Genomic DNA, 19,146 nt, shown 5'->3' on the forward strand with positions numbered 1-19,146 from the left:
AAGAGGACTTGCTGAGATAAGTCTTAGAATTTGTTGGGGGGAATTTGAATTGTGGGTATACAGAAGAAACGAATGAGAAGGGACAGATTCATATCTGCTAGAAGATTCCTTGAAGGGAACAGAAGCAGTTGGATATGTTGGTCTATTTTGGGGACAGAGCACTTGGTTTAGATACGTCAGATTTAGCTTGGTCAGGTACTAATTAAACTCTAGAATGACTCGCGGAGTTGTAAGAGGAGAAGCCTCCTCTAGTACCACTTGTCCAAAGCAAAAGCCTCTGATGACATTACGTAACATTCCTCTGGCACCCTAGGCATCCTCAGTGGGAAGAGCATCCACCTGCCAGGGCTAGGACCCAGTCTTAGTGCCAGGGTCAAGTGCCAACTTAAGGAAGCCCTTGTATGCCCTCCTGTGTCTGTGAGTAGCTTTTGCTTTATGAGGAAAAGGAAGAAGTCACTGAGACAGACAACAATTTATAGTCAGGAGTGGGAGGAGCTTTAATGGGGAAATAACAGAATTGAATCACTTGCATCTTGGTCCCTCTTCAGAAGAATTTTGAATAGACAAACTAGTGCAGGAACCAAGTCCTCATTTGAATTCAGAGACTCAGAGGCCTCATATATGTAGACAAAAAAAACCTTCGTAGTACTTTATTTTCAGGTATAAATGAGAGACGGGACTGTGATGCAAGGGTGGGGCTCAGCATCCCTCCTGTGGTTAGCTCCCCGGGGCACAGTTTTGGACTACATTACTTTTACTTTGTCTTCTGTTGGGTTAGTTCTGGAGTGACAGTTGAGGGGCAGGGCTCAGGAGCCTTGGGGTGGCAGGGCTCAGGGGCCTTGGGGTGGCAGGGCTCAGGGGCCTTGGGATGGCAGGGCTCAGGGGCCTTGGGGTGGCAGGGCTCAGGAGCCTTGGGGTGGCTGGGTTCAGGAGCCTTGGGGTGGCAGGGCTCAGGGGCCTTGGGGTGGCAGGGCTCAGGAGCCTTGGGGTGGTTGGGTTCAGGAGCCTTGGGGTGGCAGGGCTCAGGGGCCTTGGGGTGGCAGGGCTCAGGAGCCTTGGGGTGGCTGGTCTCCGGAACCTTGGTGTCACATGGCTTCTTGATTTGAGAGACACATGGCTCCTGAGGTGGTGGCTGGCAAGGCTGTTTCACTTGCTGCTCGTGCAGCTGAGGTGGTTCTTCACAGGGCTGCTTCTGCTGGTGTGAACTCATGCTTCCAAGATGGCCGGGCCTAGAAACAGAATAGATGATTTACAGAGGGAATGGCTTCACGAGAAACTATTGGCAATGCCACTTCAAATGCATGAAGAAGTAGAGCTTCTCCTTTCTCTCTCTACCACAGAGGGGTCTTTGCCATGAGGGTCCTTAACGGTGATACGTTTGGTTCTAAACTAGCTGGTTTTTCCAATTCTCCCCTCTTCCTCCCTATCATAAGGCACAGCTGGCAACATAGCAGAGGGCTTTAGCAAGAATATGAGACCGATGCCATTGGCCCCTGTGGAAATGTGATGGCATGTGGAAAATAAGAATATTAAAATGCTCACAGCCCACTGCTCATCTGAAATAAGTAAGACGTTTGTCACCTGTAGGACACCTGTGGTCCTCCAGGCCACCTCGCCAGCACATGTGGCTCACACATGTCTTCTGTCTCAGGTGCTTCACTCCCACCTGCTTGCTCAGACTGGCCCAACTGCCACAGATCACCTGCTATGCCAATTTTAGGCAGCTTTCCTAGAGCAAGAACTTAGGAAATTTTTCTTGCCTTCCCATCTTGCCGTAGCTCCTGCCCTGTCTCCTGGCACTGACCCCCACACAGTACTGCCTTTAGTTCCTATTCTTCTAACTGAGATGCAGTTTTATAGAGAAAATTCTCCCTTCTCTGAATTACCCTTTACAGTCCAAAACACCAGATACAGCAAACTCTAACAAACACTTTTATTGAAAGAATAAAATTCTCAGCATTAAACTTGCAGATAAAGAAATGATGTCACTAGAAGTGTGATAGGCTTGGGCTTGTGGTCTTACACAGACACAGACACAGCAAGGATTGGTGGCACACACCAATTACATCTAAAGTTCCTTCAATCGTGACTACTTTTAAGTGAAAGTTTTTACGGTTTACAATTCAGGTGATTCGTCTGCCTTATATCTACAACTAAATTTCAGTAAGAGGAGAAAAAAGACACCCTAAATGCAAACGAGGCACCAGTAAAAAGTTACATAAATGCAGAAAGTAAATGGTGAAGTTATCCATGTAGAGAAGCTTACCTGGTCTGCAGGATGATCACTGGGATCTGGTGTGGCATCCTCTTCACGCTGGCTTTTTATAGAAGGAACAAGCCCTGCCTTGAGGGACTGGGAGTCTTTGGGACTACCGCATCTTCATTACTTACCCGTCAGACATGATTCATCCTAGGTGCTTCACCCACTTATTGGTTTAGCTTAAGTAATGAAACTAATAATGTGACCTTTTTCACATACTGACAGTCGTACAGTCTGAGCATAAACCCTGAAGAATACCCCCCAACACACTCTTCAAATATGATGTTTTCAGGCAGGATGCTATGGGCGGAAAGAGCAATAAGGAAAGTCTAGGAAATCAGGTAACAGAAATCTACTATGATTTATGGATGTCATAAGTAGGGCCTCAGTTTAGATGGGTGGATTGGTGTGATCAGGATGCCCAGTTTAGATAGGTGGATTGGTGTGATCAGGATGCCCGGTTTATATGGATACATTGGTGTGATCTGGATGCCTCGGTTTAGATGGGTGCATTGGTGTGATCAGGATGTCTCAGTTTAGATGGGTGCATTGGTGTGATCAGGCTCTATAGTGGGCAAGGGGTAGCTAGGAGGTGTTTCAGGTTCTTCTGGGAGGCAATGGGCATAATGTCATTACTTTCTTCTACTTGGAACAATTTAGGCCGTAGTTCTACTTATCCGCTACTTAGTGGAAAAAAAGCCAAACAAATAAGAAAACAGACAAAATCTTTAAAGTGATTTTCTCTCTCTCTCTCTCTCTCTCTCTCTCTCTCTCTCTCTCTCTTTTTCTGTCCTCACTCTCTCCCTCCCTCTCCCCCCATCTCTTTCTTTCATTCTTCCTGTTTTTAATCTTGAGAACTCCCTTTCCAAGAAAAGATACAAAAATAAGAGGTGCATGGCTGGGAATCTCTATTAGAGAAGGGAAACTCTGAACTGTGTAAAGTGAGAGGCCCATTGAGCTTCAGGTCCAAAATGACTTGATTCTTCTATTGCAGCCACTTTTTCTATCTAGTGTGGCAAAGACTTAGGCAGATGGTTACAGGGGAGATGGGAACTGAGGAGAGAACAGTACATTGGTGGGGAATGGCAAGGTGGGTTTCCACGGTAGTGGGTATTTGAAGAGCATAGTCACAAACTCTAGGAAGGGCATGCACAGGGAATGCGACAGAGCTCAGCGGAGCCTGGTGAGCAGAGAATCTTTTCTCAAGCTCAGCCAAGTCTTACATGATGGAGAGACTGTGTAAACAGGTTTCTCCTTCAGGAGAAGCTTCTCTCCTAAGCTAGGACAACACTTATCTAACCTGTGAAGATGGTTTCAGCTCACACAGTGTTCACCATTGTGATGTAGGCTGCTTCACCTCGCTTACTCTTTCCTTACCAGAAGTCGTCATTCTCTAGAAAGCTGTTCTTTTTACACCATTATTCAAAGATAATAATCCTTTCTTATGAAGCAAACCCCAAATAAACAAAACAGTTGAATTGATATAAAATATGAGGAAAACAGACTAAAATCTTGAATTTTTCTGGTTTACCATGGAGTTCAATGTAAACAAACAATATTTTCTAAGAGAAAAGCTCTTTGGGGCAAACAATCATATTTAGTTGACTCGTCCTTGAAATCAATATGAAGAGACTCTTTCTCAGATAGAAGCTGCCTGTTCTCTGTTTATTTTAATCCCATATGCGTAACTTTCTCCATGAAAATGCCAAAATAGAATAGTGAAGAATGAAGTCAGAATATGGCACATAGTTTCCATGTCATTTCTTGACTGCATTAAAGAAAATTCCAATTTCTTCAATGTTCATCTATTGTCATATTCAAAACACATTTAAACTGCTCTCAACCCTCAAGATCTCAGACTCGGTGCTGTGGGAGATTGCAACACCCAATGGTGACACATGGCCTCTCCCGAGACCAAGCAGGCCATTGCAGGCCATGTGACAAGCTTGTGAAAGAGTGACTTACAGAGAGTCAGGTAATGACATGTCCTGGAACCTCCCTGCTGGGGTGTGTACCCAGCGTTAGTGAGGCTTCTTGCAGTTAGCGGGCTGTGGGAGATGATGGAAACTTTTTAGGTTTCTTTAGCCCTATTAAAAAAACTGGCTCTCCCAGTTTATTCATTCAAAGAAGTTTTGAGTATCTATAGGCCATCAGGTAGTATTCTTGGCAGTTGGTTGTATCAATGAAAACCAACAAAGATATTGAATCATTTGGACTACACACACTAGTGGAGAAGGCAGAAATCCATTATAAATAATTTAAAAATTGACAGACAAGAATAACTTTATATTTAGTGCTATAGAAAAAAAAAGAAAACCAATGTAAGCAATTAGGAACAGCCAGGAGATAATGGTATTTGTAAATATTCTTCCAGGAGGTGATTTTGGACAGGCCCACAAGAACTGAAGTCATTGGAATATCTGAGGGCAGAATGTTCAAATTAAATATTATCTGAAGCAAATCCTTCAAGCAGGGATCCAAAGCAAATGCTAGAGGGGCCTGGCATACTCCAGTGGCCCAGGGGCTGAGACAGAGGCCACAGTCACACCTGTCAGCCTGCCAGGCATTCTCAGAACAAAATGACTCACCTTCCCACAGCTCTTTATGTGTCTGTTTAAACAATCTTTTGCAGAGTGTGCTAAAGAATGTCTCTTCAGTGCCTTCAATGCCTTGTTCCTGGAATTTTTGTTTTTGTTTTTGAGAGTTTCTACACTATAATGGAAGAGTTACATATATGAGGGATTAAACTCACATCTAAAATCATTTTAATACAGTGAGTTTACCTATTGAGGATTTTTTCATCAAACTTTTAAGTTTAACTATTCATGTGATAATAGGACCAGTGAGTGAGTTGTTAAATACAGAAATGACCTGGACTAGCAGTTTCTCCTTCAGTGACAGGGTCCTGAGAGAGAAGACGAGGAGATGAGGGGCTAGGAAAGTTTGGGATTAGGTTCTGCACAAGCCATGTCTTCTGACAAGGTAGCTTACTAAGAAGAGAATCTCACACACTATTTTCAGGGCAGAAATGGGACACTGCTAGCAGGAACTATCATACAATGGGATGAAGTCAGAATGAAGAAAATCAGGAAACGTTGCCTAAGGAACACAGGGTATCTCAAGGATACTATAGATGGAGCACATAGGGGCTCTGGGATTAGCAACCTTAGCTCAGCATGGTGGAAAAATTGGTTTTCAGTATCCAAAGCCATGGCACTCTCAAGGCTCTGGCCCCAGGCCATTACTGGTTGTGCCAAGCCTATTCCGAGTTTTAGAAGAGGAATTGTGTTCCTTCTCCACACATGGGGCCTCAGGGAAAACCTTGAATCAGTCCAGTCCTCAGCATAGAATTATGAATTTTTAAAAAACCATCTTTTTTAAGAAAATTATGTTATATATTGTACGACAAGTATATGCAAGTGTGATGAAAATAGGGATATTGGTATGATGGCAACTGAATAATTGGAAATTGACCAAATATACCATTTATTGGTCATCACCTGACACCTCTTTTGTTTTCCTGGCTACTTAGGTTCAATAAAAGCTTCCATGGTTTGTAATTTAATATAATTTATTATTCTTAATTAGAACAAAAAGACAAATGAAAACGATCAAGAAGATTTATATTGTGAAAAATGGCAATATGTCTGCAGGATAGACTGGATAGTAGGGGCACATCTGTTATGGGGGAAACTAACCATGTTTTAGTTGGCTTTCAGACCCACTCTATGAGATGGAACCCATACTGAAACTGCTGAAATGACCAGAAACCTGGACTACATATGTCGTGGCTCTAGGGGAAAACCTAACACTATTATTCTGTTAAATGAAAGTGGGCATGGCAATAAAAACTCCTAATGACATACTGTTGTGTAGATGACCGTAGATCGATGCATTACTCAGTCCTCATCAGGGAAGCTTCTTCTTGCAATAGCTAATAATTAATATGAAGACTCACAATGTGTGGAGAGTGAGAGACTTTGGAGCGCTCAGTCCTAAATGGGATGTCTTCGTCAATCCCCTCTCCTCAAGGCTCAGGGATCTATGTGGAAGAGGAGGCAGGAAGATTTTAAGGGCTAGAGGTGTTGGCTGACTCTAAGGAAGCAGTGCTTTCCAGACACACCAGAACTGATGTACGTATGAACTCACAGAGACTATGGCAGCACGCATGAGACCTGCACAGTTTCAAACCTGATATAATTCCTGTCACTGAGGAGGAGCAGTGGACACAAATTCCCATCCCTAAACAAGGAGCTATTTGCAACTGATACCTGCTAGACAAGGGAAAATCAGTCTTCTTCAGTGGCATACCTTGGGTATATCAACCACCCTCCCCAGCAGTCCCCATAAGTTTCCAGTACCACTGGGTATATCAACCACCCTCCACGGCAGTTCCCATAAGTTTTCAGTACCACTGGGTATATCAACCACCCTGCCTGGCAGTCCCCATCAGTTTTCTTTAGTGGAGTACCACTGGGTATACCCTCCATGGCAGTACCCATGCACAGAAGTAGTTGGTCAACACAAAAAGGTTTCTTTTTGTTTGCTTGTGACCTTTATGTTTCATCTGGCTTTGTTTTGATACTTTTTTCTTTATCTTATCAGCATATTTGTTTTACTTTATTTCTTTTTTGAGGGAACACAGAATATGAAATTGAGTAAGAAAAATCTTGCAGGAGTTAGGAGGGAAAATAATATGTTAAAATATGAAAAAATTAGACAAAAGAAAACTGCAACCTATCCTGGAACTTACCATAATTCTTTTCTGTTATATTGCAGCAGCAATGCAATAAACCCGTCTCCTGCCCTTGGTACTGAGGACTTTAAAATTACAAAGTGGTAATATTTTCTTTATGTTTATTGAAATCAATAGTTTCCTGTATTATACCATCTCCACTTTTACTTTTGCTCCATTTTCCTCTGACATCTCTCAAAATGTCTGCTGTGTAAAATCCTTCATAATTTTCACTTGACTGCTACTCTTTGCTGTGCAGAGCGTTTTAGTTTCAAACCGTCCCATTTGTTAAATGTTGTTCTTAATTCCTGAGAAGGAAGCCCTTTCTGGTTGCCATAAGTTGAAGTATATTCCCTACTTGAATCAGTGTATTGGGTTTCATGTGAGGTCCTTGATCAATTTTGGTTTGAGCATTATGTAAACTGAAAGATGAAGTTTTCATCTAGTTTCATTTTGGAGTGCAAACCGGTGAAGCTACTGTAGAAATCAGTATGGTGGATTATCAAAAAGATAGAAATACACCTACCACATGACACAATCTTTTATCGTCTGAAAATCTTCCTGCCTAGGGGTGATACCACCAGCTGTGGGCTAGGACATTCCCACATCAATCAGCAATCAAAAAAATGCCTTCACAGACAAGGTCACAGATCAATCTGATGAGACAATTTCTCTACTGATATTCCCTGTCCATGTATGTCTGGATTTGTGCCGAGTTTACTCAAACTAGCCAGCATAGCCTAGATCTCCATCAACTGATGCACAGATGATGGCAGTGTGGTATAAACACAGAGGGGTTTTATTTGACTGTAGAGAAAAAAAATGAAATATTGGGGCTTATACAGGAGAGTGGATGGAGCCAGAAATACTCAGAATGAACTTTAAACTTTTAGATTTCTATCTTTCAGTTGGGTACCTACAGAAGCTAAACAACTAATAGGATACATAGAAAAGTTCAAAGAAGGAAAAGAGAGAATGAGGGTGGTATAAAGGGGAGGAAAGATAACAAAGGAACAGGCAAGGATAAATGGGGTAGGGGTGTCAGGGAAGGGTAGAAATAATAGGGAAGGATAGCAAACATTAAAGACCCTTGGGAAAGGCATATTGAAATTGAAGCTTCCTAAAACACATGCATGCATACATACATACACATATATACATATATTAAAGTTTAAGTCTCTATAATGGGGGACAATGCTTCTCTCATATACAATAAACTATTAAATAAAAATCTCAGAGCTACCTATGGGTTATTTTATTTGTTGTGGATGAGTTTGGTACCATAAGCCCCCTCCCACTTCAATTGATAAGATTTTACCATTTGTGATGGCTATTCTTGGTATACCTTGAGGGAACTTTTTAAAATTAAATCATTTTAAGTAGGAAGACCTAGTTTAATATGGATTCTTTGGGATGGGAAGATCCACCTTTAATCTGGGACATACCTTTTATTGACAGCCTATATAAAGTACATGGAAGAAGGAAGCTTGCTCTCTTGCTCTTACTGGCAAATCCATTCCTTCACTGGCAATAGAGCCTACTTCTTTGGAATGTACTGAACCAGCTGAGACATTCGGCCTCACGGACAGAACAACTACTGGATTCTTGGACTTTCCAATGGTAGACAGCCTTTGTTGGACTAGCTGAACCACAGCCTGTGAGCCTGAAAGGGATTCTAATAAATCCCATATATATTGGATGTATATGTTCCCCACATGTATGAATGGTGAAGCAAATGTTTTCATATCAAAGAATGCCATCATTCCCAATAGGAGAGTGGACCTCAGTGTTACAGCTCACAGTGAAGAACTAATGCCCTAAAAGCTTCAGGTACACTAAGTAACTCAGCACAAGAACTGACCTGACTGATAACACCTCCAGCCTGCTGGGATCCAGAACACTCCTGATAAAAAGATTGACACTCATGTTGTTATTGTCTCTTTGCATTTTGTTTGAGATTTTCACTCCTTGGTTTTGCTCTTTCTATTTCCATGTTATGTTCCGACATTCTGTGATTGATTCTCTTTGTTATTCGAACCTTTTAGGGTGTTTTTAAAAATATATTTCTCTTACATATTTTTAAGGAGAACAGTGCCTTATTACTGCCAGGTAAAAATCCTGCTCAGCACCACTCAGCAGGTGGGTGGGACTCTGTGTGACGCTGAGTGGCAGTGGAGTTACATCCTGTTGCTCTCTACAGACATAGTGTTCCCGGGAGGGCATGGTGAAAGCTATAGTTTCCGTCAGGCCCCCTCTGCCACCACCACAGTAGGACTGAAATTGTGTCAGTTCTCTGTGCAGAGATGGAGTCCAGTTCCCCTTGACCTCATTGATACAGGAGGCGAGAGCTTCATTGGCATCAATTGGGTCTGAGAGCCAAGGCCTCTTTTAGTCTTTGGTAGGTGTGAGTGTGAACAAGCTAGGTGGACATCAATACCAACATACTGCTCGCAATACTGGTTACACAAAACCGTTAATATTGGAGTAACCTGGTAGTATCTCTTTTACATCTGTGTGAGACTGTAATCATCTCAGTAAAAATTTAATTAAAATTCAGAAAGAGTAGAGGAAAAATTGATTCCATAGTGAGAACTCTAAAGGGAAGATTCTATATATTCATAAAAAGTCTTTCTACAACATTGTCCTATCTTATACACTTTGTATATATAAAACCAACCTTATTCATTTCTATATGTAACCGTGCTAATGACTTTTGACTTACTATTTCTGTTGACATGGTTTTTTCTGATTATTTTTATTTTGTCATTCCCATTAATGAAAAAGATATTATATTAAAATATTATTCTGAACAATGTTTTCTTTGAGATCTCTCTATGCTATATATATATGTATGTGTGTATATAGATGTGTGTGTATCTGTATATATACGTACTCCATGTATATAATTGACATCATAGTTTTGTTCATATCAAATAATAATGAATAATCTTGTTTATGAAAACATATAATGGAAACATAATAGATGCATTTGATGTAGATGTGAGTACAGGTGAGTGGACATTTCCTCATTTGGCTCCTTTTGGAACTGAGATGGTGCCATCACATCCATTCAGTGCTGGCAGAGGTCTACAAGGTTTAATGTTTGCCCTACTGAGTTTCAGCCTTTTTTGATCTGATTTTCCCTTTTGTTCTGTTCTTGCATGTGCCTAACTTGGTTTTATTTATAGAGGTTCCAAGTTAAGAGATTGCCTTGAGTTTTAAAAGAAATTGTTTACGTTTTATTTTTGAACAGTGTTATGATAGTTAAGACTGTGTCTTAGGGTTTCTATTCTGTGATGAAACACCAAAGCCAAAGCAACTGGTGTAGGAGGATCTTCTTTGTATGTATTGCTTTCATTGGTTAAATAAAGAGACTGCCTTGGCCTTTTGATAGGGCAGCAGCTTAGATAGGCAGAGTAGACAGAACAGAATGCTGGGAGAAAGAGGACAGAGGCAGAGAGCGGCCACCATGAAGCTGCCAGGTCAGACATGCTGAATCTTTTCCCGGTAAGCCATGACTTTGTGGTTCCACACAGATTATTAGAAATGGGTTGAATCAAGATGTAAGAATTAGCCAAGAAGAGGCTAGAGCTAATGAGCTAGGTAGCAATTTAATTAATACAATTTCCGTGTGGTTATTTCAGGTGTAAGCTAGCCGAGCAGGATGGAACGAAAGGCCCGTTCTCCTCTTGGGTGGCAAGAAGCAGCCCGCCGCTCCTCCTTACAACAAACTTATACTTCCAGATAATTTTTTATCATTGAATGAAGTCAGAACAGAAACTCAAACAGGGCAGGAACCCGGAGGCAGGAGCTGATGCAGAGTCCATGGAGGGGTACTAGTTACTGACTTGTTCTTCATGACTTACTCAGCCTGCAAATGGCTTGTAGCTGGATCTTATGAAGGCATTTTCTCAACTGAGGTTCCTTCCTCACTGATGAGTTAGCTGTGTCAAGTTAACATAAAACTAGATAGTACAGACTGTATAAAAATTTGAAGTTATATCAAATGCATTTCTCATTACAGGATGGTCATGGTCCTGTGGGAGCAGAGGTAGAATGAAAAATATCTCTCACAGTCTTGAGTGTTTAAACACTAGGTCCCCATCTAGCAGCACTACTTGAGAGACTGTAGAACTCTTGGAATGTGGGGCTTAGCTGTAGGGCATAGGTTACCAAAGGGGCCTTTGGCTTTGCGTCCTGGTCTTGCTGCCATGCCAGAGGCTTTGTTACATGCTCCTACCACAATGGAACCAGCCCACATCCTTTATCACTGTGATTCCTTCTGAAATCATGACCCAAATAATCTCTTCCACCATTAAGTTGCTCTGAAGAATTTTGGGGCTAAGGGGATAGCTCAGTGGTTAAGAGTGCTTCCTGCTTTTCCAGAGCACATGTGTTTGGTTCCCAGCACCCATATCAGGCAGCTGACAACCACCTGTAACTGTGACTACAAGAGATTTAACACCCTCATTTGACACCACTTGAACACATCACACACACACAGTCCTTACACAGAGATAAAAAAAAGTCTTAAAACATTTCTTTTTTTTGTGTGTGTGTGCGCACGTGCCGCCGTGTCAGAGGACAGCATGGAGGAATTGGTTCTTTCCTTCTTTCATGTGGGTTGCAGGCTTCAAACTCAATTTGTCAGGCTTGTCATGCTTGATTGCAAGCCATTTAATCCTGTTTTTGCTTTGTTTTTTTTTAATTAAGTGTGTATGTGTTAGAAAGAGAGAGTGATAGGGAAGGTTTGAGATGGGTAAGTTGCTTTTGCAGGAATTTTGTCACTCCCAAAGAAAAGTAATTTGCTTTTAGAGAGGTGAAGTTCTGGAAGACTCAGGCCCCAGGGTGTTCTCAGTAGGTGGTACCTGGTTAGAAGAAAGTGGTTCCGACACTGTCATCAAATCCACAGCATTATTCAGCAGAGGGATAAACCTCTCACCATCTTAGCCAACATTAAATGACTCCAGTCATTTGTTGGGCGGTGGATTGGGTTCTGAGTTGACAGAGGAGCCCCAAGCTAGACAGCAAAGTTCCTTTGTGTGCATTGTGCAATGCAAGCCAGGAGAGATCTCATGTGCATCCAGGAATCCTAAGTTTGGAGAGGGCGGTGGTGAGTACGGGGGCACAATGGGACACATCAGGGAAGAGAGAATGGAACTTGAAAAGTTGAGCTGGGTGACCTAGACCCACCTAGAGACTTTTCTCAGTCAGAAATACAGGCATACTAGAAACTGCTTCGTAACTTGGTTTTACCTGAATCAGAAAATAGAGGGTTTTTCTTTGTTTGTTTGTTTTATTTTGTTTTTAAAGCAGCCATTGAGGTTGTGGTCCCAGAATAAAGAGGAAACAAAGACTTAGAGAACAAAGCAGAGCTGGGGTTGGGGGACCAATTATCATTTATTTATGTGTAGAAGTTATGATACTGATCCAGGGATCTGAAATGTCAACACCATAGTTGCCAAACTGTATATATGGCTGGCTTGATGTTTAGGGTTTTTATGCGGGAGCAGCATTTTGCCCTCTGAACATTAGCCTAACATTGGGGGAAGGAGAGAGTCTGCCAATCACAGAAGTCAAGCTTGGTGGGAGAGACCAAGTCTGGAAGGCTTTGAGTTTAGAACTCTCGAGGGACACCGAGGAAAGATTATCTCTTGGAGTAGGAAGGTTATGAGTGACTACTGACCACAGCCAGACAAATAGCAGTGTGGTGGGGGCAGCGGGTGACCTCAGAGGAGAGGTCAGGCCCACATGATATAGTGGGAGTCCTTCTCCCAATTTCCACAGGAAGTTTTGTGGGAAGGAGGTTGGAAATTCCCCCTTTTGGTTTGTAGTTGGTCATTGCTGGGGTAACCAGGGAGTAGTCAGTTAAGCATTATTCATAATAGCCAGAACCTGGAAACAACCTAGGTGCCCCTCAACCAAACAATGGATAAAGAAAAGGTGGCACATTTACACAATGAAGTACTACACAGAGGTAAAAATTAGTGACATCTTGAAATTTGCAGGCAAACAGATGGATCTAGAAAAAAACATTAAGTGAGGTAACCCAGACTCAGAAAGACAAATAATATGTACTGACTCATAGCTGACTTTTAGACATAAACCAGAGAAAACCAGCCTGCCACCCACAACCCCCGAGAACCTAGACAACCAAGAGGACCCTAAGAGAGACATACACAGATCTAATCCACATGGGAATTGGAAAAAGACAAGATCTCCTGAGTAAATAGGGAGCATGGAGGTCATAGGAGAGGATGGAAGGGGAGAGGGGAGCAGAAAAAAATGAATAGCTCAATAAAAACAATGAAAAAAGAATGATAAGCAATGAATAAACACTTCCGCTGGCCATTACAGGGTTAATAGGGTAGAGAAGGGAGGAAACCAGAGACGCAAAATCTCTTTGGCTACAGGAACTGTCACAGTTTAATCAAAATGAAGGAGATTTATAGAAACGGCCTGGCAACTGGCTGAGCTGGAAATTCTTGGGCTGCTGGTCTCAGTGGCTGTTGGCTCTTCCCAGATCCACAAGAGAAGACTGGCTTGTAGAGATGGAATAAGGCCCAGAGAGAAGCTCAGTGGGTAAAGGGGCTGACTTGTCACCAAGGCGGACAGCCTGAGCTTGATCTCTGGGACCCACACGGTAGAAGGTAAGAGCCTGTCTCCGAAGGTGGTCCTCTGACCTCCACACGTGGCACTCATAATCTCCACGTGTGTACACAGACGACAGATGAAATGCAATAGGTAAGTGTCTGTGGAAAGGAAAGGTACCGGGAATGCTGTCAACAAGGGCTCCAGAAGGGTCCCTGTGGTCCTCGCAGGCGATCTGTGCTGAAGAACCCAGGAGTGGCTTTGAAAGGGCAGAACACATTTCCTTTAGCTTGCTGATAGCTCATAGGGCATATGTTAAGTGTCACAATAAAAGTCATAAAATAAGTATGAGATAGTATCACATGATGCAATTCTTCTGAAAGATAAACAAAAATAAACATCAATGAAGAGTTGACAGGAAGAACCAACATTTATATTTTGCTGAATTTAGTGTTAGGGATTTTCATGTTTCATAAACATGCATTTTAACAAAGGGACACACCACAGATCGAATCGATGCCACTGAACTGAACACTTTAAACTACCTTAACAGGTAGCATACATATTATATAACAGGTAAGTTAAATGTATTATATATATTTATAAATATATATAATAAAAATATTTTGAAAATAGGCAGATCCAAATGATAGTTTAATGAAAGTGCCTTGCTCTATATTCACAGTGGCTGCACAGCACACACTGCCCCTCTGCACTTAGCATCAGCTTACTTAATAGTGATTCATTCTGCACTCATCTCTAGACTTTTCCACCATTGAAACCGGTGGTGATGTGAAGCCACCTCTGCACGTACGTACCTAACAGGTATGAATGGTGACGTCCTCTCCTGCCTACCTAACAACTTCTCGTCATCTTGTGACAATCTGGATGGTGAGTTATCTCCTTGAACCCCCTTGTGTCTCCGGAACTCTTTGGAAACCTACTTGAAGTATTGCCTAACACGTTGCTTCTGCTTGGGCACCTGACTCACACCTCTGATACAGTGGAACTTAACACACGCACAGCCTGTTCCCTAGGGACTGATGCCGTTTTTCTAAAATTTATATTTTGTTGCTGCTGGAGCTGGCTCACCGTTACCTCGTCCCCTGTTTGCCATCCCTGAAACAAAGATTGGGCTGTAGGAGACAGCAGGGAGCTGGGACTCTAAGCTCTAGGTGTGAGGCAAACACGTTTGTCTTCATTCATGGAAACAGGGAGCAGCTGTACTCAGTGTTCCTCTAGCTCCCCTTTCACTCCTGGGATTTCACAGCTCAGTGAACTGCACTCCCCTAACTTATTCCCTTTTCTGGACTGTGAATTCTATGCCATTGCTTAAAACTCACGCCCTGTTTTAATCACTGGATAACGTGTTCTGTGCATTACTCTGGGACAGATAAGACTAGTTAAAATGGTGGGTGGAATAATCAGAGTGAGGGCATAGTGTGTGCATGTTTGTATGACAAGGACACCGACTGTCACGATCGCCAGAGAGAAAACACCTCTGCAAGGTGTGCACTATGCATCTTTTCCTCCTGTGTCCCCAGATGCAGGACTCCCTTATGTGCTGGACGTCTGGAGAAAGCGAGGGTTGCCTGAGTTAATGAGGGTAGAATTTGTATAGTTCATCATGAGAGTGTGCAGAGATGTGCAGGGAAAGAGTGGATTGGTATGTATCAGGGCTAACTAAAAGGAAAAATCGGAGAACAAAGAGGAAAACTGGTACTAAAGCACATAATGTGAATCCCGACTTTGGGGTGCAGTACTGAGGATGAGAGGTAGTAGCTTAGGGCATAGAAAATGGTTGGGGGGGAGCTGGAGAGACGGCTCAGAGGTTAAGAGCATTGCCTGCTCTTCCAAAGGTCCTGAGTTCAATTCCCAGCAACCACATGGTGGCTCACAACCATCTGTAATGGGGTCTGGTGCCCTCTTCTGGCCTGCAGGCATACGCACAGACAGAATATTGTATACATAATAAATAAATAAATAAATAAATAAATAAATAAATATTTTTTAAAAAAAGAAAAGAAAACGGTTGGGTATGGCTTAGCCAGATACAGAAGGACCTTTGAGTGCCAGTATACAATACCTAGAGACTCTTCCATGGGAGCCTCCTACTGTGTCTTTACAGCCCCTGGAGTACACTGTGATGGTTAATGCTAATGAGATGTCATCTATACCAGTCCTCGTCAGGATATAAGTCTTGACTCACAGAGGGAGGCAAAGGAGTGGGAACGATTCAGCATGTATCACACAGAGACAAGCGTGCACTTAAAAGCAATTTAATGGAGGCAAAGCAGGAAATACACATTTTTTTCCATAGAGAATCCCATAGAGTTCTGCTTCAGATGAACTCTGAGGAATCAAAGAACATTCAAGGCACTGAGATCTTCCACTTAACTCAGAGGCTCTAAAGATACCTTGGAAAATATAGAGAAAGACACCAAAGCATGTATTTTTAGGGTACAGTAGAGAGTGTGGCAAAAGATTGTGATCTCTAGACAATGGGGAAGAAGCAGACAGGAAGGAGTTCAGTAGCAGGTGGCTGGCTCTTTAAGAGTCTGGCTGGCTAGGGACTATGTTACTTCTGCTTGGTCTTCTGCTGAGTTGATTGTGGAATGACATTTGTGGGGTATACCTCAGTAACCTTAGCCTGACGTGACTCTGGTACCTTAGAATATCCCTGGCCAGGTACATTGGTGTAGCCCTGATCAGGGACCTTGGTATAGTTGGGTTCAGAGACGTTCACATAGCCAGCTTCAGAGAAATTGGTAGTGCATGGCCCAGGAACCATGGTACAATCTGGCCCAGGGATGTTGGTAGAACATGGTCCGGGGACTGTGGTATAATCTTGCCTAGTGGTGTTGGTAGTGCATGGCCCAGGCATTGTGGTATAATCTTGCTTAGTTGCATTGGTAGTGCATGGCCCAGGCATTGTAGTATAATCTTGCTCAGCCGTGTTGGTAGACCATGATCCAGGCATTGTGGTATAGTCTTGATTAGTGACATTGGTAGTGCCTGGCCCAGGAATTGTGGTATAATCTTGCTTAGCGGCATTGGTAGTGCATGGCCCTGGAATTGTGGTATAGTCTTGCTTAGTGGCATTGGTAGTGCCTGGCCCAGGAATTGTGGTATAATCTTGCTCAGCGGTGTTGGTTGAGCATGGCCCAGGCATTGTGGTATAATCTTGCTTAGCGGCATTGGTAGTGCATGGCCCTGGAATTGTGGTATAATCTTGCTTAGTGACATCGGTAGTGCCTGGCCCGGGAATTGTGGTATAATCTTGTTCAGCGGAGTTGGTTGAGCATGGCCCAGGCATTGTGGTATAATCTTGCTTAGCGGCGTTGGTAGTGCCTGGCCCTGGAATTGTGGTATAATCTGGCTCAGTGAAGTTGGTAGAATGTGACCCAGGGATTGTGGTATAATCTTGCTTAGTGGCGTTGGTAGTGCATGGCCCAGGGATTGTGGTATAATCTTGCTCAGCCGTGTTGGTAGACCATGGCCCAGGCATTGTGGTATAATCTTGCTTAGTGGCGTTGGTAGTGCATGGCCCAGGGATTGTGGTATAATCTTGCTCAGCCGTGTTGGTAGACCATGGCCCAGGCATTGTGGTATAATCTTGCTTAGTGACATTGGTAGTGCCTGGCCCAGGAATTGTGGTATAATCTTGCTCAGTCGTGTTGGTAGACCATGATCCAGGCATTGTGGTATAGTCTTGATTAGTGACATTGGTAGTGCCTGGCCCAGGAATTGTGGTATAATCTTGCTCAGCCGTGTTGGTAGACCATGATCCAGGCATTGTGGTATAGTCTTGATTAGTGACATTGGTAGTGCCTGGCCCAGGAATTGTGGTATAATCTTGCTTAGTGACATTGGTAGTGCCTGGCCCAGGAATTGTGGTATAATCTTGCTTAGTGACATTGGTAGTGCCTGGCCCAGGAATTGTGGTATAGTCTTGATTAGTGACATTGATAGTGCCTGGCCCAGGAATTGTGGTATAATCTTGCTCAGCCGTGTTGGTAGACCATGATCCAGGCATTGTGGTATAGTCTTGATTAGTGACATTGGTAGTGCCTGGCCCAGGAATTGTGGTATAATCTTGCTTAGTGACATTGGTAGTGCCTGGCCCAGGAATTGTGGTATAGTCTTGATTAGTGACATCGGTAGTGCCTGGCCCAGGGATTGTGGTATAATCTTGCTCAGCGGTGTTGGTTGAGCATGGCCCAGGCATTGTGGTATAGTCTTGCTCAGCGGTGTTGGTAGTGCATGGCCCAGGGATTGTGGTATAATCTTGCTTAGTCGCATTGGTAGTGCATGGCCCGGGCATTGTGGTATAATCTGGCTCAAGGACGACAGTGTAGCCTGGCTCAGGCACTTTGGTGTTGAAGGGCTCTGGAATCTTAGTGTTTCCTGGTTGTGGAACATCTGCGTAGCATGGCTCCGTGGTGGTTATGGGAACAAATTTTCCTTGTGGTGGCGGCTGACAAGGTTGCTTCATTTGATGCTGCTGAGGCTGAGGAGGTGCCACAAAGGGCTGCTTCTGCTGGTAGGAGCTCATGCTTCAAAGGATGCTGACCCTAGAGACAGAACAACTGGTTAGGTAGTTTTGAAGGAATGGGCAGAATACTAAATATTTTTTCTTGCTTTTCTCCTATAAATTAAAGACACTTTTATTTTCCTGAGCTGGATGGAAATCATAGATTATTTTTATAGTTGCTATTTACTTTTACAGCAAAATATTAAAGTGATTTGACCATCTCTGTATAAGAAATAAATGGTTATAGTCATTTTCTTCCTCCCTCCCTCCCTCCCTTCCTCCGTCCCTGCCTCCCTCTCTTCCTTCCTTTCTATTTTTTGTTTTGGTTTTCGAGAAGGGTTTCTCTGTGAAACAGTCCTGGCTGTCCTGGAACTCACTTTGTAGACCAGGCTGGCCTCCAACTCACAGAGATCCACCTGCCCCTGCCTCCCAAATGTTGGGATTAAAGGCATGCACCACCATTGCTAAACTTTAGTCAATTTCATTATGAGGCTCATTTCACATCCATCAGAGTTAAGGATCTCAGGAGAGCCTAGAACATTCTTTCCTTTGGCTGGCAGTTTGCTTTGTGACTGAGCCCACAAGCAGGAAAGAGGGCAGCCTCCAGCTTCATATATCCATTACATAAAGCTCTGTATCCTAAACTAAAAGAACAGGAACTTGGGATGTCTTGGCCTATGAGAAGAAAGGCCAGGAATTTCTCAAGATCTTGTCTTGTACTAGTCCAGCACTGTGGACACCTTTGTCTTTTCTCTCTGCTGGCATCCTTACTGCAGAATGGTACCTTAAAAACTGCTTCCTCTTCTCTAGTCTCTTGAATTTGTTATTTTGTTTTTCACATCTGTATGAATGGAGCTTTTTTATATTTTTTTGTTCCATGATTTTTTTAACCTATGTATAGACCATAAACAGAACAGAACAACTCAAACCAGCAGTAAGCTCCTAGGATTGCTGCAAATCTTAGTTTTTCAATCATTTCAGGCAAAAATGTCTAGAGTAGAACTCTGATAGAAAGACTTCCTGTGA

General features: G+C 42.9%; 2 protein-coding genes across 3 annotated transcripts; both read right to left on the bottom strand.

Moving 5' to 3' along the window:
* Positions 1–754: 754 nt before the first annotated feature.
* On the bottom strand, positions 755–1,210 carry LOC130890077 (cornifin-B). 2 transcript variants are annotated; one of them, XM_057794021.1, is made up of 2 exons: positions 1,112–1,210; positions 755–934 (listed from the first exon to the last, which is right to left on the bottom strand). In XM_057794021.1, the coding sequence occupies exons 1-2, from the start codon at positions 1,208–1,210 to the stop codon at positions 755–757; spliced, it is 279 nt and encodes a 92-aa protein (XP_057650004.1). The 2 variants fall into 2 exon arrangements, with proteins under 2 accessions (XP_057650004.1, XP_057650003.1); XM_057794020.1 differs by having other exon boundaries at positions 755–1,210.
* A 14,954-nt stretch (positions 1,211–16,164) lies between these two features.
* On the bottom strand, positions 16,165–18,141 carry LOC130889892 (mucin-2-like). The gene is made up of 2 exons (XM_057793827.1): positions 16,727–18,141; positions 16,165–16,438 (listed from the first exon to the last, which is right to left on the bottom strand). Exons 1-2 carry the CDS (start codon positions 18,139–18,141, stop codon positions 16,165–16,167), a joined length of 1,689 nt encoding a protein of 562 aa, XP_057649810.1.
* Positions 18,142–19,146: the final 1,005 nt, after the last annotated feature.

Source organism: Chionomys nivalis, chromosome 18 (genome assembly GCF_950005125.1).
Source record: "Chionomys nivalis chromosome 18, mChiNiv1.1, whole genome shotgun sequence".
NCBI lineage: Eukaryota > Metazoa > Chordata > Mammalia > Rodentia > Cricetidae > Chionomys > Chionomys nivalis.

Excerpts from the sequence above, each read along its gene's own strand:
- LOC130890077 (XM_057794020.1), bottom strand. The coding sequence starts at position 1,210 with ATGAGTTCACACCAGCAGAAGCAGCCCTGTGAAGAACCACCTCAGCTG.
- LOC130889892 (XM_057793827.1), bottom strand. The coding sequence starts at position 18,141 with ATGAGCTCCTACCAGCAGAAGCAGCCCTTTGTGGCACCTCCTCAGCCT. Across the intron at positions 16,439-16,726 it reads TGCTCAACCAACACCGCTGA|GCAAGATTATACCACAGTCC; the intron begins GCAAGATTATAC and ends CAACACCACTAG.